The sequence below is a fragment of the Chelon labrosus genome (assembly GCF_963514085.1).
Source record: "Chelon labrosus genome assembly, chromosome: 5".
Lineage (NCBI taxonomy): Eukaryota > Metazoa > Chordata > Actinopteri > Mugiliformes > Mugilidae > Chelon > Chelon labrosus.
The window spans coordinates 11663461-11691370 of record NC_140341.1 but is presented as its reverse complement, the minus strand read 5'-3'; the positions used below and the strand labels follow the sequence as shown (position 1 = coordinate 11691370).

At 41.5% G+C, this 27910-nt stretch overlaps 1 protein-coding gene and 1 long non-coding RNA gene across 3 annotated transcripts; both read right to left on the bottom strand.

Annotated features, from left to right (window-relative positions):
* Positions 1 to 1369: 1369 nt before the first annotated feature.
* LOC311488374 (sentrin-specific protease 7) lies at positions 1370 to 22707 on the bottom strand. 2 transcript variants are annotated; one of them, XM_084545027.1, is made up of 23 exons: positions 22428 to 22707; positions 21656 to 21735; positions 20853 to 20918; positions 20622 to 20737; positions 19146 to 19397; positions 17562 to 17686; positions 16925 to 17043; positions 10707 to 11043; positions 9793 to 9944; positions 8443 to 8571; positions 8329 to 8362; positions 7300 to 7527; positions 6725 to 7143; positions 6150 to 6289; positions 4981 to 5097; positions 4733 to 4849; positions 4511 to 4606; positions 4213 to 4418; positions 4079 to 4125; positions 3938 to 3981; positions 3723 to 3791; positions 3481 to 3631; positions 1370 to 2744 (listed from the first exon to the last, which is right to left on the bottom strand). In XM_084545027.1, the coding sequence occupies exons 1-23, from the start codon at positions 22609 to 22611 to the stop codon at positions 2589 to 2591; spliced, it is 3384 nt and encodes a 1127-aa protein (XP_084401153.1). In that variant the 5' UTR covers positions 22612 to 22707; the 3' UTR covers positions 1370 to 2588. The 2 variants fall into 2 exon arrangements, with proteins under 2 accessions (XP_084401153.1, XP_084401154.1); XM_084545028.1 differs by lacking the exon at positions 20853 to 20918.
* A 2767-nt stretch (positions 22708 to 25474) lies between these two features.
* LOC311488806 lies at positions 25475 to 27767 on the bottom strand. Its single transcript, XR_014699089.1, has 3 exons — positions 27656 to 27767; positions 27190 to 27279; positions 25475 to 26895 (listed from the first exon to the last, which is right to left on the bottom strand). It is a non-coding gene; the product is annotated as an uncharacterized lncRNA (long non-coding RNA).
* Between the last annotated feature and the right edge of the window lie 143 nt (positions 27768 to 27910).

The following is a 27910-nucleotide window of genomic DNA, read 5'->3' as shown; positions in this document are numbered from 1 at the left end:
TTTCAAGCACTCACTCTCTACTTCTTTGCCTATTTTTGCAGTTATAGGAGAAGTCTGGTGCCGTCAAGATGGTGACAGCCAGAGACACCACAATGATCTTCAAAAGTACAAAGTACTCCTCTGGAATCTCTTTGGTGACTTCACAAATGATTTATCCATACAGTTTGAAACTTAGCTTGATCGCAGTCTCGTTATCCCCCAAATCTTGTGAAAATCCAGAATAATTAACTGGAGTTCTGGATGTTCTGACATATTTAGAAATGATGGTGATACTGTAAGAATACATGTAAAAGAAAATCACTTGAGCAATCTGACCCCAAGAACACCTTAAATATCCAGCTCAAAATATCGTTGAGACATTTCAAAAATCAAACGTCAGCTTCACTGCGGTGTTTCTTGACCAGGGAAAGCACAAGTCAGGGGGATTAATTGTTTGGGGGGTTGACTGCTTCCACAAAATGTAACAGCATCCAATATTTGTTTGGAGATTTCTGTCTTGACCACAGTGGTGGACGATTAGAGTGACATCCTTTGAGCTATGCCACCAACCAGAACCATTTTTAAAAGCACAAATGGAAGCTTTTTCCAGTGTTTTGAGGAGCTCCGCGCTTATTTTAAGTCCTCTGTCAGAGGACTTTATAATTATAAATTACATGAAAGAGGGTGTGAATTTTATTTCTCTTACAGCTTCTACATGGTACAGGCATCTAGACAAATAACCCAACAGTAATGTCTATGTTTAACTCGCTGAGTGTTTGATCCTGTAACCTGAAATCATGGAGCCAAATAGGCCTACATGGCTTTACTCTGGCAGTTTACTTACAGTTTAGGTACATCCCTCACCGACGCTACTCAGCATCAGCATAAACAATACTGCGTGCAGAAAGTGGAGAGGGTTTAGCACCCAGTAAACTTTTGGTAACATAGATATAGTGTTGGCAAAATGGCAGAACAACCTTGTTATATACAACGAAAGGCGGATTATTGGGTCAGAGTGTGAGGGGATCTGGCTAACTGAGACGGTAAATACACCTAAGCCTACCATGTAACCCTCTCTCTCAGATTATACAGGCAAGCAATGCAATTTAAAACCATTTTCAGACAAAAGTATTTGTCAGACAAAAGTATTTGTCTGAAAACGGTTTTGTGTAATAGGAGGACTGTTAAAACACAGTCTGTTTAAACCACCATACAGTGTTCATCCTGTTATGGAAAACCAGAAAGGAAAAAAGTTCAGAAGTCAGAGCTACATACCAAGATTTATCCAGCTGATAACACTTGCAATACTTTCCATACTGGATGTACTCACACCAACCATCTCACTTCAAATGGAAAACCAGGAAACAAAACAACAACAGAATAACAAATGTACTTTTGCTGTACCAAGTTTTATTACACCACTGAAACCAAATGCATTTTGGGTTCAGCTGCTGTACATTCATCCAGCACAATGTCTAAAACAAAAATGGTCACTTTGAGGGCGTCATGGAAGTGTCAAGAGACATAAACATCTGAACAAAAAAGAGGAAAACCTACAGAGACTAAGGTACCAGTAGGGAAGATCTGCCACGTGTGTAAAAACATACCTCAACACTTTTTGAGAACTGTATTTATATTGAACATATTGATTCCTCACGATGTAAGTAAAAAAAACCAAAAAAAAAAACCAAACAGGCGTTACTAAAATGAGGCTCTTCATACTATCACAACACACATCCATCTATGTATGGATACATACTGAAGCGTAATTTACATTACAGCAGCCGCAAACTTCTAAAGGGTCAGCTAATGTCAAGAAAATTTCCAAATACTAATTGAGGGTTATTTTTTTACGCAAAGTGACAGTATACAGTGAGCTCTGTCAGTAAGATCTCCAAATTTGTTTTTGTGAGCAAACACTGCAGCGTCCCAGTATTATTTTGCGTCTATAGTGGATTGTAATAAAGACAGAGAGAGTCACAGATACACGGTGGTATAAATAGTTTAGATTTGTGGCAAAGAGGAGGAGGTGACAAACGGCCACCTCCTCTCTGAGATGACTACGAGTGAGTGACGCACAGTCCCGAGGCTCCGATGACATTTTATAACAGAATGCAGAATTTCATCGAGTATAGGTGTACTCAGGCACACAAAGGCAAAATGAGAATGACTTTGAAAGAACTGAGCTATTAGTCACACATAACAAATGTCAGTGAAGCAAAGAAATTCAACTAAACATTTCCCATGTTGCTCTTCAAACTACAACTGTTACGCGTAAACTCAATATTTGGTTTGACTTCGATTCTACGTAGAAAATTAAATACAAATGTTCCTCTTTATAAAATATCTAGCCGCATAAAAACAAACAGTAAAAAGTCTTGTGGTGTACAAACGTCTGCAAGTCCAGGTACACTTTTAAGTTTGTCTTAAATTAGCCAGTGGCTTTGTTCACTCACAGGACCTACAAATAGTGAAAGGTTCACATGTTGTGTTCAAGTTAATGCATAAAATGAAAATCTACTTCAAAGGAAATATTTTCACTTCTCGCTGAAATGTCTGTCGCTCAGTATGAGCAGTGATTAATAATGGCTACAGGGTTTGGGGTGCACTCAGCTGCAGAGCTGCTTTGAATGTTTATTGTCCAGGTTCTGGTGTCGGTAGAGGTTTAGTATCAAATCTCTGATTTCGTCTCGTTTCCTCCGCACCTGCTGACGTGGAAACCATCGTTGTAGGTTTAAAGGAAGGTCAAAGTGCACCACGGGATCCTGAGAGAAGAAACAGAATCAATTCGTTATGAACATGCTATAGGATGAAATTAAGTAAGGACAGGGAGCAGGGCCAGTTGCCTTCCTTTCCCTACTTCTCATCTATTCATCCTTCTATCTAATCCCTTTCTCCTCTTTTCAGAGACCATCTTGGGTCCACAGCTTGACAGTCACTACCTGTGATGAACCCCCCACATGAGGACACACTGAGATTGTATTTACTGATCTCTGACCACATTTGGAGATGGTCTGGGTCACATGTGTCCACATTCCTTTGGTAGTGTGAACGCAATGTGTCCTGAGTCACATTAGAGGCCGCCTACAGTCAACAGGGCTGCTCCTGCATCAGCATAGTTTTGCCTCATTAATTTGGGAAAAAAACAAACATACAACCGCTATCAGTAACTAATAACTTAACGTGTGTGCCAAAGTCGTGACGCACACATAAAACAGCACCGTTCTCGGTTCTGGAGCAGATCCATTAGAGACATCAGCTGTTGTGATATTCTACTGCACCCTCGATGATGTCGGGGTTTATTTGCACACAGATCACGAAACTGAGATCAGATCTGGAGACGCATGTTGATGTCAGGTCTGAACACACATACTTAAAGCTGGCTACCAACGCAAAGGAGCCTGATAAGACAACCTTCACATCCATCCTCTGTCCTCACTCACCCCTCTATTGCATTTCTTGATCCTTGCTTGTGAGAACAATTCAAGTATAAGTCTTTACCTTCAAAAAGCATTCTACATATTGTAGCAGGTAGAGGCCGCAGTCGCTGCTGTTGTCCTGAAGAGGGACGCGGCAATATGAGCCTTTCATCTGATCTGGACCAAAGTCCCTAGATGAACCACGACGGACTTCCCATTCTGACTGCAGGTAGCTGTAAGACACATTTGAGTCATTTAAAAAAAATAAATAAATAAACACACACATAGAGCTGGAGGCAAACTGATTCAAAGTGCCACACTTACTCCCGTATGAGTTTGAAGACTCGCTCATGAAGGGAAAGTTTGAGGGAATCCATGATAAGAATACACGGCCTGCAAAGAGTTAGAGTAGGTTAGAGTGTCAGTCCACATTTTTAGTTGTATGCAAGTTTAAATGGGAATAAATTAACAATGAACATGGTGCCTTGAAGGGGGCACATGTCAAGTAGCCACTATGGCAGCAGAAAAGCGAAACTCACATTTTACAAACCGCCTTATTCTGACACGTCAGCTCTGTGCAGTTCTACAAAAGGACACAGAATTAGAGCAAATTGGAAAAAAATAAAATATATAAATATTGTTACTATTTCCAGTGAGCATAAAACTGAATTGTTTCTTACTACTGGACCAAGGGGAGGGTCTTTGTTGGATTCTTCTTTAGTATTTTCTAAAACATGAAGCAGAACACAATCACAATTTAATGTAAAGCTAAAGAGAGTCACAATGGAGGCATGTGTCACTTACTCTAACATACCTGTCTCTTTGTCTACACTGTTTCTGTGGTTTGTGATAGGCGGTGTTCCTGTGCTATCATTTGAGCGTTTGCATCCTTGGACCTTATCTTGACCTTGTGACTCGCACGTCCCACCGTTGCTCTTTCCCGAGCTTGGACCCGTCCAGCCTTCGATTTTGGGCTCAAACAGTCCAGGAAAGCAAATGACAACTAAATACCAATGGGCTCTAAACAGAGAAAAGGAGCAATGTGATGCATTTAATGACCTGCCTAACACACTCTGAACAACACAGCTATTCATATGTTTAATTTAACTTACTCCTGATTGACAGGCACAAACAGGAAGTCTTTTTTGAAGATGTCTACATGCCGAGTCCAGGTCTTCACACGTTGGTGCCTCCTCTGCCTCTGACAGCTGTGTCAGAAAGAGATACCTGGTCTGCAACTCTAAGTAAACCGTGTCGACTAAAATATACATGCTTTGTTCTGCTAAACAGCCTCAGCGGCGGTTTAGCTTCTATCAAAACTCTGTGCTACTTACGAGTCACTGCTGCCACCTTCACTGGCATTGTCCCTTCGTGTCAGCTGCTTGTAGAAGAAGCTGCTGAAGATGTGCGAACGCTCGGCCACAGAAGCAGACGCTTTCTGGAGGAGGTATCTGGTTCAAAAACACAATTCAAAGCTGTTTCTCCTCTCCAAAAAAAATAAATAAAACAACAACTCCCAAGTAAGATGAGCCAATTTGACGCCTTTTGTTTAAAAAATAAATAAATAAATGTGTTAACGTACTTGAGGTAAAAATCTATGATAACATCATTGAGGTACTGCCCACTGTCAAGGCACTGCAGGTCCTCCATTGTAACAGTGATTCCACCTTTCAGAGGAGGAGGAGGAAACTGGATCAACCTAAGAAGAGTCGACAGTAGATGATAGAGCATACCAGCAGTAATAAAGCTGAGGCATTAGCCTGCATCAAGAGAAACTTAAATTTCAATCTCATTATTTGCAGCTGTATATACACCGATCAGGCATAACATTATGACCACCTTCCTAATATTGTGTAGGTCTCCCTTGTGCCTCCAAAAACTGTTGGTGACACAAGACAAACATGACAAAAACTTAAAGATGTTAATAAGTTTATAAGGAACAAGCAAATATATTTACATATATACATATTTATGTGACGGCAACCTGCCGAATCACACAGCTGTTTATAAAACAACACCAACTTGTAGCAGCCATATTTGTTACCCTAAACACGTGACACAACTAAAAGTCTGACTTGAAAGCCAATAACAGATATATCTTTTAACAGTGGGTTTTATGTGTTTATCCTGAGAAAATCTTACTAATAGATTATACACAGACCAGGCATAACATTATGACCACCTTCCTAATATTGTGTATGTCTCCCTTGTGCCTCCAAAACTGTTGTGACTCATTAGAGAATGGTCATGGGCCTTCTGAGGGTGTCCTGTGGTGCCAAACACTATGCATCAGGGCCTTTGGGTCCTATGGGTTGAGGGGAGGGGGCCTCTGTGGATCATCCCACAAATACTTGATCAGTTTGGGATCTAGGGAATTTGGAGGCCAGGTCAACACCTTGTGCATACACACAAAAACGGTGTCTTTGCCTGTGTCAGGATGTATCCTGCTGGGGATCAAGGAGTGTCATAATGTTGTGGCTGATCGGTGTATGCAGGCTCAGGGTCAGATTCTGACCCTACAAAACACAGAATACAGCTACTTCATTAAGGTAATTATAAAATTCAGTGCTGCCGACTCAGTTTTACACTTACCTTCAACAAAAAATGATCCCAGTGAGACCCAGACAGTAACATATTCAAGTGTTCTTGAAACAGACTATGACAAATCTCAAACTTTAAAACTATCATATCCTAAGAGCTGACTGCAAAGCCATTAATTTGGTAGCTAGATGCTAATGAGAGGTTACTCGCCTGTGGGGCAGACCCTGATGTTTGAATTTAACCCAGTCGGAGTTCGGTTTACACATCGACACAGAGTAGGATCCTTTGGTTCTACGATGGCAGAGTGTGTACACAGGAGTGGGTTCTCCTCCTTTCGCTTCCTTTATTTTCTGTGGGAAGAAATGGACATTATAGCAAAGTGGTTCTCAGCTTGTGTGTCTGGACCCCTAGCAGGGGACATAAAATAAACCTAAAGAGCAAACTTATTCTGTTCAGTGTCACATTTGACCTTTTTGTGTTCATGTTTAGAGTAACTGAAATAAAGTTTGGACAGGTCTTCAACCCTACGTGCTTGCAAAGTTTTGTGATTGTTCATAATTTTAGGGAAAATGTCCTTTATTGCTGCTCTGTGTTCTGTGTACTCGTTTTCTGGATGTAACCTAGACCTTCGATGTTGTTTATATCCAGAAAATCACATTTGTGTTCAGTGTCGCTGCCAACAAATCACACCAGGGAGAGTTTGCAAGCGAACCGAGACCACCCTCTTTAACCGGCCTCAACTCGCTTGATTTGTTCTGCATGAGTACAAGTTGTGAACAACTTACATCAGAGGGATGTTCAACCTCTTCTTCTTTCTGATCCTCCTTTGGTTTGAGATCAGCCGTTTTCTCCAGCTCTGGGACGGGTTCTTCGTGTGAATCATCCTCCGGCAGGGTGGGTGGTACGTCCCTGTCAGAATGTGAGCTTTCCTCATCTATGTTCAGCGCAGGGTCGACGCGCTGCAAGCCCAGTGTGGAGAGAAGCTGATCATCCAGTCCAGTTCTCTTAATCAACTCTATGCTAACGTCCAGAGACAAAACAGGAGACGTGAGGTCCAAACCACTGTCTGTGGCATCAGTCACAAAGGCTGGTTCATGTGCCAGACTGCTGAGACAGTCAAGGTCCAGGAAAGAGCGCAATAAAGCTCCCTCCATTCCTTCCAGGGGATCTCTCAGAGTCAGCAGGATAAATGGGCTGGCTTTTCCTGTTAAAACAAAACACATAACAATATAAAACCATTTCATAAACTTGACAACGCTGCCAGCAGTTCAGAGGAAATAGAGTCTGCATCCATTAAAAATGGGCCCTTCTGTTTGTTTAGACTAGATTGCGGTTTTGTGATTTCTTCCAGTGGTCTCACCAGTGTTTGTGGCTCCATCTTCTTTGACACACAGCGTGGAGAGTTCCCGCTGTGTAGCAGCTGCAGCAGTTTCTGACACACATAACAGCAGCACGGCAGCGGGACAAGGCACGTCCTCGCCCTGAAAGCGAATCTCCCGTGCCTCCAGTTCGTGCTGCTCCCAAACACTGTACCTCCTCAGCTCCTTTCGCTTAAAGTTGAGGATCACCTCCAACTGCTCGTTGGTGTCTGAGGAAAAGAGGAAGTCAGATTAGAGTAATAGCTTCCAGTGATGGAATTAAATGATGGACACTGTTATGTTCTTGTTTTTACCAGTAAAGTTAAAAGAAAAACAAGTGAGGATTCACTGTTGCTTCTGCACCAGCTAACCTTATTGCTTATTGTTTTACAATCTAATTTATTGATGCATGGATTTCAGCATAACAGGCACACTCACTCAGGTAAACTTTACAGTGCTTTGCATACTGATATTTTAACAAAAATTATTATTTGAGGCAAAAGTAAACTGGTATTCTGTCATTCAGTCTTCAGTCAAGGAAAATAACTCGTACTCGCTGTTTATAAAATGCATCTAAACACATGTGTGCTGCATGGTTTTCCAGAATGTTTCACAAAGCCGACCTTAACCCATCTTCTTTAAAACAGACACATTTGCCGCAGACACAAAGCCGGGATCAAACCTCGTGGAACAACCACGTTAGTTCCCTGAAGCAGCGACTGATAGGCTCAAAGGTGAAAGTGTACGGGGGTCTTGTGGGCCTAATCCGAGGACACAAACACACTTAGCTATCTGAAATAGACCTCTAAGCTGGGAGAGCACGGCGTCCAGACGGCCCAACTAAAACAGGATGAGAAGGGTTCCTTTTGTGTCAAAGTTTAGAATAACCCAGAGCAAAGGTCGCGGCACGGCCTTACGTCACTGCAAGCACAGTGATCACAAAAGCTGAACAAGAACTATTACATTCCAGATACTTAAGTGCAGTGTGGACAATAAATAATGTATACATATATAAATGTATCCTTCATTACCTTTCAATGGGATGATGATATTTTTCTCTGTTATCTGTGAAGGGAGATAACAAACATGCTTTATTCACTGAAATTCTGCCGTGGATAGCAAATGCAAAATGCTATTAGGGTTACCAGGATTCTTCCTTGTGCTTTGCCTTTATAACCCCCATAGTACAGGCTGCAGAAGGCAACCCCCACATAGGTGTCCACGGGAGAATGTGTCCTTGGAACAGGACCCTCTTCGAGAACAACCTGTACTATCTGCAACACACATACACACAGAGTTTGTGGAAAATGGTGCAAAATTATTGCATTTTGGCACAAAAAGGAAGACACAACCAAACACAGTAACAATGCAATAACCCAACACTGCATAAGAACTTTTTGTAATGTTTATTTAACTTTAAATACTATACTTTTGTTTTTACAGTCACTGTGTAAGGGATTACAAAAAGTCACTTTGGCGCCATCTAGTGGTGATAAAAAGCAGTGGCTGACAGGAAGTACTGCACAAGTAAATCAACTCAATCTTGTTACAGTGAGAAAAAGAATTGTGAGCCAAACATATAGTAAACAACTCTGATTAAATGCAGGTAACATGGTTGCTGCTGAACTCACTATAAAATTAATCTTAACTCAGACTGTTGTGTGTAAGCCAGCATGTGCAATTCTTGAGTTGCTTCCCTCTCATCTGTGTATGTACACTAATCCAAAAGCCCCCACGAGTTATGCCCCCTGTTCATAGACATTATTTATTTTCTTGCATGACTTGCAATGTGTGCGCATGACTCCTCCGAGGCCGCCTGCGAAAAGCCCCCAGCCGCGGGAGGCCGAGGCTTCCTGATAGATGGCGAAGCGACCCTCAGGCGGGGGTCTTGATTCATGGCTAAAGAGTTGAAGCGTGGGTGGAACTGATGATCAGTAGAAAACTTTCAAACTGTGCACCTACCTGTCACTCAAAGCAGCCGCACCATCAACTATGAATGACTTTTGCCCCGATATAACTTGAGTTAAAAGTGAGTCATATAAAAATGAACTCTTGTAAACATGTTCGTTTCTTCTGTAAAGTTGGACACGGAGGTCTACTGGGACTGACTCACTTTTGGAACCAGCCTCATTTGAGGAACTGTTCCTGGCACTTTCGATTCAGTTTTCATCCCTGGAGGTTGCTGCCTGGTTATGTCCCAAAATCCTTCATGTGCATGACTCATCTCTACTCCCTCAGACAAAAGACTAAGTGTCTGTTAGACAGATGAAGACCAGTTCGCAGGTGGTGAGTAGGAAACCCTGGAGTGAAGTAAAACCTTAGGTTCCTGCATGATGCCTCTAAACACCCTTTGTTAATCTGGACATTAACTCAACAACATGTTAGACGCTGTTTTCAGTGTATAAAACGGAAACGGAAGAGTAACATTCCTGTATGGGGACGTGTTGAGGCCCTTTATGAAATGTGTTTCGAAGCAGAATGAATACGGTACTAACCTGCATGTCCTGTAAGAGGGGAGGATCTTGGTGTTCGACAACAGCTTTCTGTGCCTCAATTACTGCGTCTTCCACGGTGACCAGTGCACGGATGGCTTGGCTGCTGCGTTGAGACACGTCACCGCTCTCCTCGTCGTCGCTGGACAGCACGACTGCAACACAAGCATTAGGCAAAATGGCTTTGAAGCAAAGTGAGGACAGTAGTAAACACAACAGATAATCAGACTCACAAGCTGCACAACCAGAACACTTTATGTTTTTATGCTAAAATAAAAATTACATTTTACTAATAGATTATACACCAATCTGGCATAACATTATGACCACTTCCTAATATTGTGTAGGTCTCCCTTGTGCCTCCAAAACAGTTGTGACTCATCAGAGAATAGACATGAGCCTTCTGAGGGTGTCCTGTGGTGTCTGGTAACAGGATGTTGTTAGTGGGGACCTTTGGGTCCTATGGGTTGAGGGGAGGTGTCTTTGTGGATCATCCCACAGATACTTTATCAGTTTGGGTTGTGCTGTTTTTCATGTTTTTTTAGTTGTTCCTAAAGCATTTTTGTGTGTGTGTCTGTGTCAGGCTGCATCCTGCTGGGGATGTCTGCTGCCATCAAGGAGTGTCATTGCTATAGGGTGGGGGTGCCTGGTCTGGTCTAGGTGGGTGCAACATGTCTAAGTAACATCCACATGAATGCCAGGTCCAAAAGTTTCCAAGCAGAACATTGTACTGTCACAAGATGGTCAATGTTATTTACTTCACCTCTCAGTGGTCATAATGTTATGGCTGATCGCCGCATGTGTTTATTTTTTAATCTATTAAAAAGCTCATACACAATGACATTAATCTGCACAAGAAAATCTGCAGTAAAATGAAGCTTTAGAAGATAATCTGACTCTTGTGTTCAGGTACTCACTTGCTTCATAGGGGCCTGTTTGAGTTGTGTTGTCATGATTGGACGATAGGCTTTGTCTCGGGCTGCTTATAAAGTCTTCAGTTGCCAAACCGGGGCAGACGACAGGGATCGGATGCGTCCCATCGTCTTCTCCCACTGTGAACTGAACAATGCAGCGGTCCAAGCTCTCCAAATCTTCATCTTCCACACTCTCCTCCGGGCAAATATGCGTAGGGGCTGGCGCTGCATCTCTCCCCTCCTCCCCAGTGAGGCGAAGAACACTCTCGCGGCGACGTTTTGGGGTGCTCATTCCATTGCAGTGGGTCCCTGAATCCTTCTTTTTCCTCTTCTGTTGAGGCTAAACAAAACACAGCGCATTATTTCTGACTCTAGTTTCCAAATTAAGCTTCTTGTATATTTCCCACCCCAGATGTTTCCAAGTTAAACAAGCAGAACATTAATATATTGCCGGTTTATGGATTCGGCAAACTCTTTTGATGTCACTGCTGTCTATGTGAAATCAAAACAACGGCGCTGTTGCTGCATTTGTGTTCACCTGACACCAAGCCTGCTATCAGCATGGAGATTTTGGTGGTTGTTAACGAATTTCCTAGTGGTAAACATTTGGGGAGCTTTGTTCTTGTGTCATCAGATTCTCATTGTCAACACAAATGTGAGATTACTTCAACTTGGTACCTGCTCACTTGCGCCGACTTCCGTCTATCATCACAAAAACACACACTGCATTTAATTAACATCCTCTAGTCTCTTCCTCTGTGTACGACTCTTAGCAATGCGAGGGATTTGTGCGTCCAGATGTTATATAGCAATTGAACTCATGAGCTTTAGAAGTGTTGGTACACATTTGTTTTCCAGACAGACCCTGCAAACTTAAAAGTACTGAGAAATGTGACCAGACACCAAAGTAAAATCATGCAGAGGGCTCTGTGGGGAAATGTCAGTGATTCTAAATATGTAAATTAAAAGCTTTTCTTGTGGACCGCTCAGGCATAACATTATGACCACCTTCCTAATATTGTGTAGGTCTCCCTTGTGCCTCCAAAACAGTTGTGACTCATCAGAGAATGGACATGGTCCTTCTAAGGGTGTCCTGTGGTGTCTGGCAACAGCATGTTGTTAGTGGGGGCGTTTGGGTCCTATGGATTGAGGGGAGGGGCCTCTGTGGATCATCCCACAGATACTTGATCAGTTTGGGATCTAGTGAATTTGGAGGACAGGTGTGTTTTCATGTTTTTTTTTAGTTGTTCCTAAACCGTTCGTGTGCATCCTGCTGGGGATGGCTGCTGCCATCAAGGAGTGTCATTGCTATGGGGTGGGGGTGTCTGGTCTGGTCTAGGTGGGTGGTACATGTCTAAGTAACATTCACACGAATGCCAGGTCCAAACGTTTCCCAGCAGAACATTGTATTGTCACAAGATGGTCAATGTTATTTACTTCTCGTCATAATGTTATGCCTGATTGGTGTATATTCACTGGAAACATATGGGAGTAGAATTAGTTTAGTTGCTGCTGTAAATATGGAGTAAACACCTGTAGTAGTTAACAACTGACACTATGAGATAGTTTCTCTCAACACTATATACTAGTGTTGAGAGAAACTAACACTGCTTAGTGTTGAGAAGTGTTAAATTTTAACTCTAAGAAGAGTCAATCATAACACTTTAGGAGCGTTAACAAACCAACACTTCAGAAAGAGTCAAATTAACACTCTGTGGTGTGGACTCATATAGACACTTTAAAAGTGTTGAGATCAACTCTGATGGTGTTGATTTGGGTATGCTGAATTTGCTGTGTAGTTGTGATCTTTCTGGTAATGTGTCCACAGAGGATCTTCGCTTAGCCCTTCAAATAAAGGAGATGAAGAACAGAAATAAACAACTTGAAGTGCAAGCGATGCATCTCCGTGTCCGGGCTCTCCAACTGGAAAGAGCAGCACCTGTAGTCTCCTGTAGTCTCTCTTAACCAGAGTGTTTCTGCTCCGGTTTTTGACATTAGTAAGCACATTGCGCTAGTCCCTCCATTTCGTGAGTCCGAGGTGGACTCCTATTTCAGCACTTCTGAACGAACAGCGTTTGCATTAAAGTGGCCAAAGGAGTTCTGGTCACTTTCGTTGCAATGTAAGCTTGTGGGGAAGGCCCAAGAAGTTTGTGCCAGTTTGTTGAGGACAGCTTAGATTATAATGTTTTGAAAAGGACTGTGCTGCAGGCTTACAAGCTTGTCCCTGAAGATTATAGGCAAAAATTTTGAAATAGTGACAAAACTGCCAACCAGACGTACGTGGAATTTGCGAGCGACAAGAGTGTGTTATTCGATAAATGGTGCCAAGCATGTAACGTTAAAACGGTGGCTGAAATGAGAGAGCTCATTCTGTTGGAAGAATTTAAGAAGTGTTTGCCGGACAGGATCGTGGTATATTTAAATAAGCAGAAGGTGTCCTCGTTAACTGAGGCAGCCGTGCTGGTTGGTGCCGAGTTTATGTTGACGCATAAAAGCGTGTTTTCTATGCCGGCACCGCGCGCGTCAAATGGGATACCTGAGCGCAGAAAGCGGTCGCCAAAGCTTGTGCGTAAAAACACATTACCAGCTGCGAGTGGGAGCCGCGAGTGTTTTTATTGCCATGAGCCAGGCCATTTGATTGCCGCTTGTCCGATCCTCTGGAAAACGGGACAATATAAGACCGGTAAAACTCCCTCAGGTGTTGGTTTTATTAACACCGCGTCCCCGCCTGTAACACACAGTGAGCCTGTACCTGACCTGGAGGAAGACGCAGAGATTGACGAGCGTTTCAAACCATTTGTATCTCACAGGTACAAACATTGTAGGTAACGATTTGGCCGGAGGAAAGGGGTTTCCTCTGCCCGAAGTCGTTGGGGATCCCGTTTCTGCTGCGCCTGCCTGCTGCCCTTCCTCCGTCTCTTCTGACTTATGTGTGCCAAATGTGTTTCCTGCGACGCGGTATCCTGAGGCCATCCCACTGCACACCATCTAAGTAAAACCTGTTGTGAAAGCTCTTAAGTTCTTTTCAACTTTTGGCCTGCCTAAAGTTGTTCAAACTGACCAGGGCACAAACTTCATGTCTAAGGTATTTGCACAGGTGATGAAGGAGTTAAAAGTTAAACATCTGAAATCAAGCCCTTACCATCCAGAGTCCCAAGGCGCACTTGAGAGGTTCCACCAAACACTTAAATCCATGTTGCGAAAGTTCTGTCTCGGGTCCAACAAAGAGTGGGATGAGGGTCTCCCTCTTCTGTTGTTCGCTGTGCGGGAAACTCCTCAAGAATCTTTAGGCTTCAGTCCCTGTGATCTGGTCTTCGGCCATACAGTGCGTGGTCCCCTTAGACTTCTTAAAGAAATGTGGCTGTCAGAGTCGCCCAAAATTGAGCATAATGTTTTGGATTATGTTAGTACCTTTCGTGAGCGTCTCCACCACGCCTGTCTTTTGGCACAAAGCCAAACAAAAACGAAGAGTCGATATGACAAGAAGTCTGTCCTCCGTGTATTTCACCCAGGTGAAAAAGTCATGGTGCTGCTTCCACTACCTGGATCCAGTTTACAGTCCCAGTTTTCCGGTCCATACACGGTGGAAAGAAAACTTAGCGACACAGATTATGTGGTTCAAACCCCCGATGGAAAGAGAAAGTCCAGAGTTTGTCACATTAACATGCTAAAACGTTACTTTTCCAGAGAGAGTGTTTCCCCCGCTGCCTCCGGTGCCTGTGATGTCCATATGTGTTGCGCCTCTCCAGTACCAGTTTTCTGACGACGGGTTGTCGGAGAAAAGTGGTTTGATGCCTGCCGCTCGTTTGCAAAACTCAGAGGTACTGAATGATTTGGAGGGTTCTTTCGCTCATCTGTCCGATTCGGCTCGTGCAGATATTATTGCTTTTATTGGAGATAACTTGTTGCTTTTCTCTGATCATCCCCGTCAAACCTCTGTCCTGTGCCATGACATTGACGTGGAGGGACACAAACCCATTAAGCAGCATGCATATAGAGTCAATCCCACTTAACAGGCCTTGATGCAACGAGGAGTGAATTATCTTGTTGAACATGGTTTAGCTGTTCCCAGTACGAGTGCGTGGAGTTCTCCCTGTGTTTTGGTCCCGAAACCCGACGAAACTCCTCGTTTTTGCAACAATTACCGAAAAGTAAACTCTGTCACCAAACCCGACTCTTATCCGCTTCCTAGGATGGAGGATTGCATTGACCGAGTAGGCTCCGCCACATTTGTGACAAAGCTGGATTTGTTAAAAGGTTACTGGCAAGTTCCTTTAACCCCACGGGCCTCCGAAATATCTGCTTTTGTCACCCCCGACACTTTCCTCCAATACACCGCTATGCCATTCGGGTTGCATAACGCTCCCGCTACGTTTCAGGGTCTCATACATAGCGTTTTATTAGGAGTTGAAAAGGAGGTGAAGCCTATTTAGATGACGTGGTTGTCTACTCCTCCACCTGGTCTGACCATCTCCGCACACTGTCCCTCGTTTTCAGCCGTCTCCGCGAGGCCTCCCTCACCCTCAACCTTGCGAAATGTGAATTTGGCAAGGCTACTGTAACCTATTTAGGTAAACAGGTAGGACAGGGACAGGTGCGCCCGTTAGCTGAAAAGGTGCAGGCGATTATTGATTTTCCAGTCCCACAGTCCAAGAAAGCGCTGCGCCGATTCCTGGGGATGTGTGGTTATTATCGAGGTTTTTGTAGAAACTTTTCAGATGTGGTAGCTCCTCTCGCTGGTCTAGTTAGCCCGTTGAAAAGTTTTGTTTGGTCCCCAGCTGCTTTTGAATCTGCCAAGGCCTTACTGTGTTGCGCACCTGTCCTCGCTGCGCCCAGCTTCACGAGGCCCTAGCGCGTGTGGTGCAGGTGCGATACTCCTGCAGGAAGATGATCAGGCTATTGACCACCCTGTCCGTTATTTCTCTAAAAAGTTTAGTAAGCACCAGCTTAACTATAGTACCATAGAGAAGGAAGCTCTCGCCCTCCTGCTTGCTTTGCAGTATTTTGAAGTTTATCTTGGGTCCAGTTCACCGCCTGTTCAAGTGTTTACTGACCATAATCCCTTGGTGTTCCTTGCCCATATGCGCAACTCCAACCAGCAGCTTATGAACTGGTCTCTTCTTCTGCAGGATTCTCATATTGTTCATAAAAAGGGCTCAGAAAACATAATGGCTGATACTCTGTCTAGAGTTTCCTAAAGCTCTTAGGAATTAAACATTATAGGGGAATGTTTAATTCTTGGGTATGGGGGTGTTACGCCTGTTGTCGTAATTGTTGCTTTCCTTTACGTCGAGTAGGTGTGTGCGATGTCTCTGAGGTGATTGGTGAGAAGGTCCCGGTCCTGGCTCCTGATTGGCTGCAGCACGGAGCTCCCTCGTATTTAAGCGGCCAAGATGGCGGGTCTGCGCCGGCAGCAGATCTTCCAACCGGCCACAGCTTTTGCTTCTTTGTTGGTCATGAGTTTTGTTTGTTCGTTTACTTTGAGTAGTAGGGGTGGACTTCCAGTTTTGTTACCTTATTTTCTCCTGTTTATTTATGTAGGGAGGTAAGTGTTTTGTCTTTTGTTTGTATTTGTTATGTCATCTGATTTATTTCTAAGTAGGGTTGTTTTGTTTGTTATTTTGGCCGTGGTCCACCCCGAAGATACCATCCACTCATTGTTAAATAGTTTTATTTTCTGTAAATAAATTCTTCCTTTATATTGCATTCAGTAGTGTTTTGGTGGCTACTTGGGACTTGGGGAAGATGGGGGCCTTAAATCATGTTGTGTCCTAGACACCCCTAGACGGGGCATAACAGTTGCCTAGTTTGCATTTATTTGACAATGGAGATGGGATGGAAAACAGGCTGGTCAGAATTAATAAATATTGCCGTCACCTACCTCTACAGACTTCCAAAGAAATATTTAGCTGCCTTTGTTATAAAGCCTGATAACAGTAAAGCATTCAATGCCCATGTTTAAACCTGGATTATTTGCTAGTTGCATTTTCCTAGATGATAAATTGAAAGTGGTGTGGTTACCCAGTAAGATAAACATCCAGACTTTTATGGAAAGTGGCTAATAGTCTAATAACAACACAAAGCTGACGTGAAAAGTTGCCGCCGTGTTTACATAATGGGGCTTTTGTTTAAGCCATTCTGCCATTCTTTCTTCAGGTTAGGTTTATTAATCTTGATAACGTTTATAGTTTTTAAAAAAAAAATAAAAATAAATCCCTCACCGAGCTGTGCTGTATGTCTTTCTCTGGCTCCGACCACCTGTCCCTGATGCTGGTTGGCGTGAACTCACCACAGTCTGCTGTATCCTCAGTGGGCTCCCAGCTCACTGACAACCCACAATCTGCATGAAGGAGACAAACACTGATCAACGCATGATGCCAAATTACACACATACAGCGTTGGCAGCCTACACAGGGAATTTCCTGCAACGTGCAGCGACTTTTAAATGCATCAAATAAGATTTTATAAACCTCTCCGACAGGGAAAGCCTTTCTAATGACTATTTAAAAAGGGTCTTCTATAGTAATGACGCTGTGCTTTCAATGAACGCTTAGCTCTTCCGTGTTCAAAGTTCACTTGTGTTGAGCAATAGTTCAGCCCACCACTTGCTGGTTTTCACCATTGTCAGCACAAAATAACACTAATGAGCAGAATCCTATTGTGGCTCCTGTGCTTGGACATTAAAAGACATCTGGGAGAAACCTAACAGCAAGGAGAGTGGGAAAATGGGAGGAGCGCTGCTTTCCGAGGAAAAAGATCAATGGTTCATTCAAGGTTAAAGCAACAAAGCAGAGCAGGAGAGAGGTGGGGAGCAGCATTAGATCAATAACTTCATCCGCATTCTTCACGTTTACTTACCCACAACCTCAGCGAATTTGTCGTCTTCTCCGTTGTCCTTGCCTATTACCACCTCCTCGATGTCTTTGCCGTCTTCTTTCTCCTCTTCGTCGTCAGCATTGTGCAGTTTTCTCCTGAGTCTTGACCTGAAGACATGAAAGAGAAAACAGTAGGTTGAGATTAAGCTGCATTTTTTTTTTTTTTTTTTAGCAAAGCCACGTGATGTAAATTAATTGAACAAAACCATACACAGAAAATATTTAAACTCGAACCACATTTTGATGTTGAGTCTCAGTCTGTGAGGTACTACTCCAAAAAAAACAACGTCTTCTTCCCTGGAAAAAAGCTCGCAAAGCCAAACTCCATTAAAAAGCAATTTGTCTTTAAACTATTTGAAAACAAATAAGATGAAAATATCCAAATAAATAATCCCTCAGTCTGCATATGTTGGCATTTTTATTGCCTGTTTGAGTTCAAATCTTTCTCACTTATGAAACATCGCATGCAACAAACAAGGAGACAGATCAAACGAGATTTCTCCATTTCCGAATAAAAATAGCAACAAGTTTTAAAGCAAATCACGGTTGCAAAATGCAACGTGCAAAAGTGTCATAAACTACAGCTCGGTTTATGCTTCTCCAAAGCATCTATTCGGCCTGCATGGGTGGCCCTCGGTATTGTAAGCTCTGATGCACGTGCGTCGCTGTGTTGGCATCGCTCTGTAATCACGCTGCCCGAAGGCTAGTCGGCTGTGTTGTGTTCTTCTCTTTGTGCGCTTCAAACGATGTTGACTGAAGTTAATAAATGTAGAACCGTTCTAGTTTTCATAAAATCACTGCAACACAAAAAAAAAACAAAAAAAAAAAAACAGAGAAGACATCTGAGTATGTCGTGTGGAGGAGGTAGAAGTAAGGAGAACCTTCTGTGCTCGTCCGGCTGATGACAGACATGGAAGAGGAAATGCATTTGAGACCAGATGACTGTCTAGTTACATTAATGAGAAGGTGCACTTCCCAGACAGAGACATGAGTCTGGCTTAAGAACAGACTTTAATTAATTAAGAACAGGAATTTCGTGTCCAGCCGGGAGAGAACGTTACATATTCAGAGTTTCTGGATTAATCACTGAAGGAGAAAAGAGTTTTCACCAGGTAATTAAACATATCATATCAATCAGGAGAACGTTTAGTGGTCCCTGTGAAATTAGGGTGTCCTTCAATATTGTGCACTCTGAAAAGCTTTCATTAGAGTAAACAAGTTGCCCTTATTTCTGTCTGACTGTTTGGTACTTCCTTAGGTCTTTGCTGGTTGCTTGGCAACCTAATGTTTATCACAAGACTCAAGGAAGTTGCTGCTCCTCAGGACATTACTGTAAATTATAAAGAAGAAACTGTTTTATTTTTTTTTTTTTTTTTAGATTTTGTAAAATTTACAAAACAAGCTTCAAAGTTGTTGGTAATGATTTCATGTTTTCTTCAAGAGGTTTACATCTGCTTTCAGTCTTTGTGCTAAGCTAACTGGTTGCATGTCAACAAGGGAAGGATATGGGAGTTGAAACGATCTTTTCTGAGATCCTTTTATTCTTCCGTTAACAACATTTTCCTACCTTTGTGATGAGGAGGACGTGGTCTTCTGGTTGCTTTTAGGCGTTACATTCTTGGTGCTGTTACTCCTGGTCTCCCTCGGACTGGGCCGAGTGTCCTTGCAGGTCAAAGGTTCCTCTCTGCACCGGCCACTCTCCCTCCGCTGACTCATCTGCTCTCTGTTGCACCCAGCAGGACTATTTTTTAGCCTTTCTATATACTCCTTGCCCAGATCGGTCTTCAGGACATCTGTCAGGATCAGAAGGGGCTTCCTCCTACGGGACGAGGAATATTTATTCACAACCTTCCTTGAGCAGCGTCCTCTCCGCGACATTGCGACCAATGAATGTATTCTGAGTTAAAGCTCATCCATCGCTGCACGTGTGGCTTTATGTATACCAGCTGATCAACAGGGAGGGGTTGACCGCTGTAGATAAGCCACATGTGTGGTCATGATAAGCATGGACTTGACTCACGGAGTTTAGATGTTCCCCTTTACTTTGCACTACGCAAAATTGTCATACAGGAAAATATTGAAATTTAAAACTTTCTGCAACCGTGTTTGCTGTGTGGAATGCCTCTAAAAAGGTCAGACTGAGACGATCATGGGGAGAATGATGAACTCTGACACACAAACATGACATATAGTCGTGTGATAACAATGGTATAATTGAAAAGCCATGGTGTCTCATATTAAAAAGACCATAAGGACTTAACAACCGAACCAGTTTCTATAGACTATAGAGGGATGATTAGTCACACAACTAACAAGGAAACAGGTTTCTGTGTAACTGATACTTGCACAATGTTTGTAATTTAAAACCTAAAATCTGTTTTAGTTGCACATGGAGTTGCTGCATCAGAAACATACAGACACAAACAGTGTAAGCACAAAAAGTGATGACGCTTTTGAAGTTTAATTAAACACTCAAGATTTTAAATATAACGATGGCATGTGTGGAATAATGCTGCACAATAAAAATGTTATCCAGGAATTGCAGCTTAAAAACTGTGTCTTTAAAAACTCTCAGTCATCCAGGTCACGGTATATCTATAAATCAAAGCTAGAACAAAGTCAACTAGATTTGTTTTGAGTTTTCTTGACAACGTTTCACCACTAATCCGACTGAAATATGGTTGAGGTGTAAACATATTTTAGTATGTAATACAAATTGGGTACCATTTTATTACTTTACTTAATAGACGATTTCAATGTATTTGTGATACTCTGGATTATTTAGAGGGAATTTATCCCATGACCTGTTGCTAATCAATATTCCTGGCTTATGTGTTCAGTTATGGCTGAGCATACCTCGAGTGCCCCATCTAGTGGCAGTTTAAGAAATTGCATTAACACAGGTGAAAACTGATGGCTTAATAAAGCACATCACATCATATTATTAATCAGCTACAACTGATATACAGAAGCAAGATAAAGTATATGTTTATAATCAATGGCCCAGAAAAAAATCCAAACTGTCTTGCTGACAGTTGCTTACTTGGCAACGTCCCATGTGATCATAGCCGCACGTTTGTGATCAGACATCATGGATCCATTTTTATGTTGTGAATTACGAAGTTTGGTCTTGCAACCTGTTAGCGTAGTCCAGGAAACCTTTTTGAACGGGGAAGACAACAGTGTTAGTGTTGAAAATAACTCTGAAAGATCCACATTACCAACGTAACATTTGTCTATGAGGTCAGTCAGAGATGCAGCCAAATTGACGTACCTGTCTCTCCAACTTTCCAGTCTCTGATGACAGACACGTGATGGGGATTCTGAATGGATTTTCCATCTAATGGGGTGATTAGTTACCATGTTTGCGTGATAACAACCAAAAGTTTATGAAGTGCAGCAGGTGCAAAAATGCAAAGCTTCTGATTTGTAATTCATTTTTACAAAGCATCTGACTGCAGCTGTTAGCCCGACTGGTATTAAAATAGCATTCATACGTTTTAATCATTTCTAATTCGCAGTAGTTAAAGCTGATTGACGAGTCAATCAACAGACAATGAATGGGCGACTATTTGGAAGAATGGTTAATTTATTAAAGTCAATTTTCTGGGGCCTCGTTTCAGATCCTCAGTGGATTTGTAGCCTCTCTGCGTGATGGTAAATGTAATTTGTGGCTCTGAATTTGGTTGGTAAGAGAATGCATGCCATTTTAAGACAAGGCAACATCTCCTGTTATTCCTGTATTCTGACATTTTCTCACTCCTGAAATAACAGCCCTTGTAACAGCTCATAAGCACTGATTGCAGACAAGAAGCCCAAATGCAGACAAGTGGCTCACCCTTGCAGCAAAGAAACGTGCGTACCGATCGTAATAATTTAGGAATGCAGTGAGTGCAAAAGCAAGCCAGAGCGCAGACGTTTAACAATCCCAGTTTACAGATCAGCTTATGATCTGAACCTCTTACGACAGCAGTTACAAAGCAAGCATCACCACTGCATCAGGATGGGGATGAATGGAACAAGGTAATATCTATGACATGAAAACTGTCAATTTGCTAAAGCATAAATGACACATACCTGTTTATCCTTGTCAACAGTAAATGGAATAGTTAAGGCGCTTCTTTGCTCCATCATTTCATAAGGCACAGCAAACAACGCTGAAAGAAACATATATATAAGGGCAGGTTAACACTTTAGCCAAGTCATACACTGGGGGCTCTTGAATGCATCATAGGAAGACACAAACAAAAGCCAATAAAATGTTAACAATAATGACAAAAAATGACATGCAGCGCTACTCCTTCATGAATACCTTTGCACCGACAATAAAAAAAAAAAAAAAAAAACAGCTCAGTTTTAGTTTCAGCCTAAACGGAAACTAAAAGCCAAGTGCTGCTTAGCTAAGCTGGTTGCTGATGGTTATAACTAAAAGATATTTGCACAAGCCAGCATTTAGAAATCAGATCAGGTGAAATGACTCTGCATATTTATTTAACAGCTGGTAAGTCTCTCGGGTTAATATAACAAAAGTCTGTTGCTAACCTAACACACTGCACCAGTTTAGCGAGCAACACTGAACACCTTGTTCTCTGTCACTGTCTGAAGCTGATGTTTGTGTTGAACAGAGAATCACTACTTACTTAAAACAAGACATTCGTGTTATCATCATGCATACCACACTCAGTGGGCACATGTTTGATTTTTTTAGTTGAATTTTTCTTCCTGACCACAACAAAAAGTGAGGACTCTGATTAGCTAGCGCTAGCCGACAGAGCTAGCCATGTTACAGCCATACTAATGGTATACTTTGTCCACAATGCTAGCTACATGAAGCAAAGCTAACGCTCACCCTCTGTTGGGATGCACACACAATTTAAGCCAGTCTTGGTAAAATGCAGAAAGTTATTTTTCCACGAACGGCTCCCCAAGCACCTTGCAAACACAGATTGCAAACATCTTCTCGGGCCCGATCCAGGCTTGCACCAGTCGGTACGTTCCTCTTTAGCAACATCCGGTGATAACCGGAAGTACATCCAGGAAGAAAAAAATAAACCCGGAACATTTGTTTACAATTTGTTCCCGCGAGTAGTTTGTCGCGCCAAATTCATGTTATGGAGACATCATAGACAGTATACAGTTGTTTACAATTTAATTAATCTATACATAAATTATTAATAATTATATATTTTCAAATGATTATTAGATATTTTAATGAGAACGGGAGCTCGAATGTTTTACAAATCAATCAATTATTACATCAGTACATTTTTTTTTAATTAAATGGGATTTACAAAATCAACAAAAGCAATCATTGAGTAGGCTTACAGCATATAGAAATACAGCAGCTGAGTCATAAATAAATTATAGAATTTCAAGATCTATTTGATCTTAAGCAAATGGCATTTAAAAACATAATTCCCTCTTTCTTTAAGGACTTATCTGATTTTCTGAACGATTTACCGTGCAAAACTGCAAAAACGTTCAAAGAACAAATTGTATTTTGCCACTGAGTTGACCACAGTCCCAATTTCCAGCCTAATCCTTCCGTCAGGAGGATCCACATTTTTGCACGGCCATCTCCGAGGACGTCCCCACGCCTGCTGCTACTGCGACACCTTCATCAGGTCCCGGGCTCAGAGCGGCAACTGGGGCATCTTCTCTCCTTCCAGCTACATAGAAAAGAGAAACACCTGTGCATCAGTACAATGTGCTTCCATAACAGATACTCCGTCTTTACTTCTAATACCCCTACTCTAATGGACGTGCTTTGTGACATTTTTAACTAACCTGCAACAACATGAGTGCAATAGTAAAGTGCAATAACAATATGCATCTGGTATTTTTCTATTTATGCAACAACCATGTACAGTACAGTCACGATATTTATTATTATTATTATTCTTTTCTGGGTGTTTGGTATTTGGGTTTATAATTCGTGTACATGTATGTCTGACAGTGCTGTATGCGATGGAGATGTCAATTTCCCTGCGGGAACCTCCCAAAGGGATCAATAAAGTTGTCTATCTATCTATCTATCTATCTATCTATCTATCTATCTATCTATAATGGTCTTACAATGCACGGTAAACAGTTGATGTCATAAAATCATGATTACTTTAAAGTCATTAAAATTGTCAAGGGAGCAGTTTAGTTAACCAGTAACACCTATGTGACATTTTCTCAAGCCTGAACTTCTGGTTTTAACACTTTTGTTTCCCGTGTAGGCGTTGTGGCATCATCTGTGGTCATTGTCTTTCCAATAGCACGACATGGTGTGATGATGGCCTTTTCCTGTAAAAAAAAAAAAAGAACAACAGAACATTTGTTTACAATTTGTTCCCGCGAGTAGTTTGTCGCACCAAATTCATGATATGGAGACATCACAGACAGTATACAGTTGTTTACAGTTTAATTAATCTATAAATAAATGATTTAAAAAGTAAATCATTATTAGATATTTTAATGAAAAGTGTTTTACAAATCAATTATTACATCAGTACATTTTTTTTTAATTAAAAGGGATTTACAAAATCAACAAAAGCAATCATTGATAGGCTTACAGCATTTGGAAATACAGCAGCTGAGTCATAAATAAATGATAGAATTTCAAGATCTATTTGATTTTAAGCACATGGCATTTAAAAACATAATTCCCTTTTTCTTTTAGGACTTATTGGTTTTCTGAGTGATTTACCTTCTCTTTTTTTAATGAAACACTAGACCTTGCCTTGTTAAAATGAGATAAGGCAATTAGTCATGAGATATGACACACTCTTACCTGGCATATCACGAAATTAACCACACAAGCAATAACTCAATAAATGCGGTTGTTTATTTGGCTGACTATGTTGACAGTAATGGTCCAATTGACTAAGATTATACTCTGATAAGGCTGCTTCAGTTAAGCAAAAAGCATTTATCCTTCATTTAGAGGAAGTCTGCTCGCTAAACTACCTGATTGCTGTTAAAATGTTTATAAAAACCAACCTCACCAATCCAATCCTGTCATAGAATTTGCACTGATCTTATCATATTTTACCAGTAAATGTGTTAGATTATGGACTGAATAAGTCTATTATGCTTTGATTAAGGCTTGGGTGGTCTCAGACTCCAAGACAACTAAGCCACATAGTTGCCCTTTGGTCACTTGTTTAAGTATGAACTGGGCCCCTTAGCAATCACAGACAATGCTCTTTATGTAATTTGTATTGTGTTGCCATTATGCATAAACATAAAACTTAATAAGCACAGTATCACTCCATTTGCAGTCTGTGCACAAAATTAAGCTTTCACCGTATGTGTTGTGCAGGGTTTAACAGCTAACATCCTCCTGGGCCAACTTACTTGGATAACTTAATTCAGCCACGCTTGGTACTCAGTGATAATAAATATCAAGTGTAAACATGGGCGGCCCAAAAACATGCCGCCCAAAAAACACAGATCGGGGTACCAGAAAAAGAAAGAGCGGAAAGAAAAAGAAATAAGGTGGAATGAGGGGAAGCAACTGTTAACTGCTTTCTGTCCAAAAGGTGAACCGAGTTACTTGTGTAACTGCATCCAATTAACGTTAACGCTGTCGTAGTCCGGAGTCAATGGGCATTTATTGGGATGTAAATTACATCCTTACATCTCGTGTAAGGCTTTAGCGAGGCTTTATTTCTTTTTCTGGAAGCTGAAGAACAATTTCACTGAAAAATGAGATAGTTTATTTGATTTGATTCTCTGTGTACAGCTGTTGGCTCCTGTTCAACAATAAATGTTTTTAAATCAAAATGTGTCATGGATCAAAACGTTAGTACACAAACCAGATGTAGCCTGATGTTTATAGATGTTTGAGCACAAGTAGGCCAAATGCATCAGTTGAGGTGTTGAATGAAAGAACCAGTCATAAATATAATCTGACCTGATTTTAAAACCATACTTACGCCTTTTATATTTATAAATAAATGCCCCCATTTTTTTTTTTTTTTTTGCTGGCGTGCTTTGTGCACTGGCATGGTTAGGGGCCCACAGACATTAAGAGTGTACAGGGCCCAGAATTTGGTGCTACGCCCCTGAGTGTAAGCATGCAAACATGTCAAACTAAACAGAGCGTATTAACTTGACAACATGCTAACTACCATATAGTTTGCAGCATTGCTATAGTCTTGCAACATGAGTATGGTCTTGCAGACTTAGTTAGGGCAAGAGAATAAAGCAGACAAAATGCCACGAGTTTATTAGGATATATGTTTTATTAGCAGTACATGCTGGATGTCAGTCATTTTTCAAGTTAGAGCTGTAGCAAAACCAGGAACAACATAGTTGTAACATTCATGGCAGATTTAAAGCATGTTCAGTTTCTTACAATGTTCTTATTATATTATGATATTATTCGTGCTTACAGCAGACAGTTTTGCAGCATTAAAGCAAGGAAAATCACGGGTGTAATTAATAACAAACATTAATGAGCTGTGCATTCTATTTAGGTGTTCCTTGCTGCTGTACGTGCTTCCTTGTTGGCATGGTTCACTGAGGCACTTAAATGGAATAGAGCCACCATTAATACTGTTAAATACACCTGTGCTTTTCCTGAAAGGTATATTAGATGGAAAACCGCCTCAAAAATACAAGAGTTCCTTTTTGTTCATAACACCTACCTAATAACCGTGTATATATGATATATATATATATATTGCAAGCGCATTATTATCAAAGAGTAATTTAAAAAAAAACAAATGTTGATGTAACTGCAGAAACATCAGGCCCACTCAGCCCCTGGAGAGAGGTTGGTGAGTTTGCCTTCAAACGCTGCAGTACATAAATTTAGGCTTTTTCACAGAGAACATTTTGACTAACCAGATTAATAACATAAATGCCTGCATCACATTTAACATGTGCCAGTGCATGGTCTGCTGTCTTGGAAAGCCAAAATGTAGGCTGTGAAAAGGCCTAATGTGTAATCCTGGGCTGGACATTGGTCACTGGATACAACGTGGGCATTGAAAAGTATTCGAATAATGTACTCTGTATTTCATAATACTGTCTTTTTTTGGCAAAATTCTTTTTTTTTTTGTTTTATGTAGATGGTTATACACATCCATGAAATCATCCCTGAGAGTAAATTATCGACCTGAACTGCAAAAACGCTCAAAGAACAAATTGTATTTTGCCACTGAGTTGACCACAGTCCCAATTTCCAGCCTAATCCTTTCGTCAGGAGGACCCACATTTTTGCACGGCCATCTCCGAGGACGTCCCCACGCCTGCTGCTACTCCGACACCTTCATCAGGTCCCGGGCTCAGAGCGGCAACTGGGGCATCCTCTCTCCTTCCAGCTACATAGAAAAGAGAAACACCTGTGCATCAGTACAATGCTCTTCCATAACAGATACTCTGTCTTTACTTCTAATACCCCTAATCTCTGCTTTGTGACATAATGGTCTTACAAAGCACGGTAAGTCATAAAATCATGATTACTTTAAAGTCACTAACATGTCAAATAACAATCAAGGGAGCAGTTTAGTTAACCAGTAATACCTATGTGACATTTTCTCAAGCCTGTACTTCTGGTTTTAACACTTTCGCTTCCCGTGTAGGCGTTGTGGTATCATCTGTGGTCATTGTCTTACCAATAGCACTACATGGTGTGATGATGGGCTTTTCCTGTTGCTCTCTTTCAGCAAGGGCAGCCCGGATCTTTCTCACCACGTAGATGCTAGCTGCGATATGAAAGAAGAACTTAACAACAGGAATGTATATAAATACAAAATCACACGTGGAGCTTTGAAGGGCTGTTATGATTATGTTTTCCCACAAACCGGATGTCCACATAAAACACATTTGCTGGTCAAATAAAAAATAATAATGTGTTATCTGAACCATAGATACGTCAAACTAAATGAATTTAAAAACAGCACTCCAAAATGCTAAGGGTACAGAAGTATTAACATCAAAATATATACCATTTATACTCGTTTCTAAAGGCGGAAGAAAACGTAAACATCAGTGTATCATACTGGCATGTACCGTTTCAATATACATACACAAAACAAACAAACAAACAGACTAACAGTCAAAAAAACAAGCGATTAATACCTTTTATCAGCAGTCAGACCATTGTCTTTTCCGGTTTTAGTCAGTAGTCGGTCTAACGGTCTAAACTTGTCTGGTACACACACCGCTTTCCGAGTCTATTTAAAAACGCGAAGCGTTACAAAAGACCACAACCAATAGAATGACGGGAATAGTACAGGGGGCGGAGCCTACACCGCGGATTAGGATTCTGATTGGCTGAGCCTTTACGCAACAGGAAACGTATATGTAAGGGGACAATGTTTATATACAGAAGCG

Coding starts and splice junctions, on each gene's coding strand:
- LOC311488374 (XM_084545027.1), bottom strand. CDS start 22,611: ATGTACTTCCGGTTATCACCGGATGTTGCTAAAGAGGAACGTACCGAC. Junction 4,419..4,510: donor TTTGTGCCTGTCAATCAGGA/GTAAGTTAAATT, acceptor TTCTCTGTTTAG/AGCCCATTGGTATTTAGTTG. Junction 4,126..4,212: donor CAGTGTAGACAAAGAGACAG/GTATGTTAGAGT, acceptor TTCATGTTTTAG/AAAATACTAAAGAAGAATCC.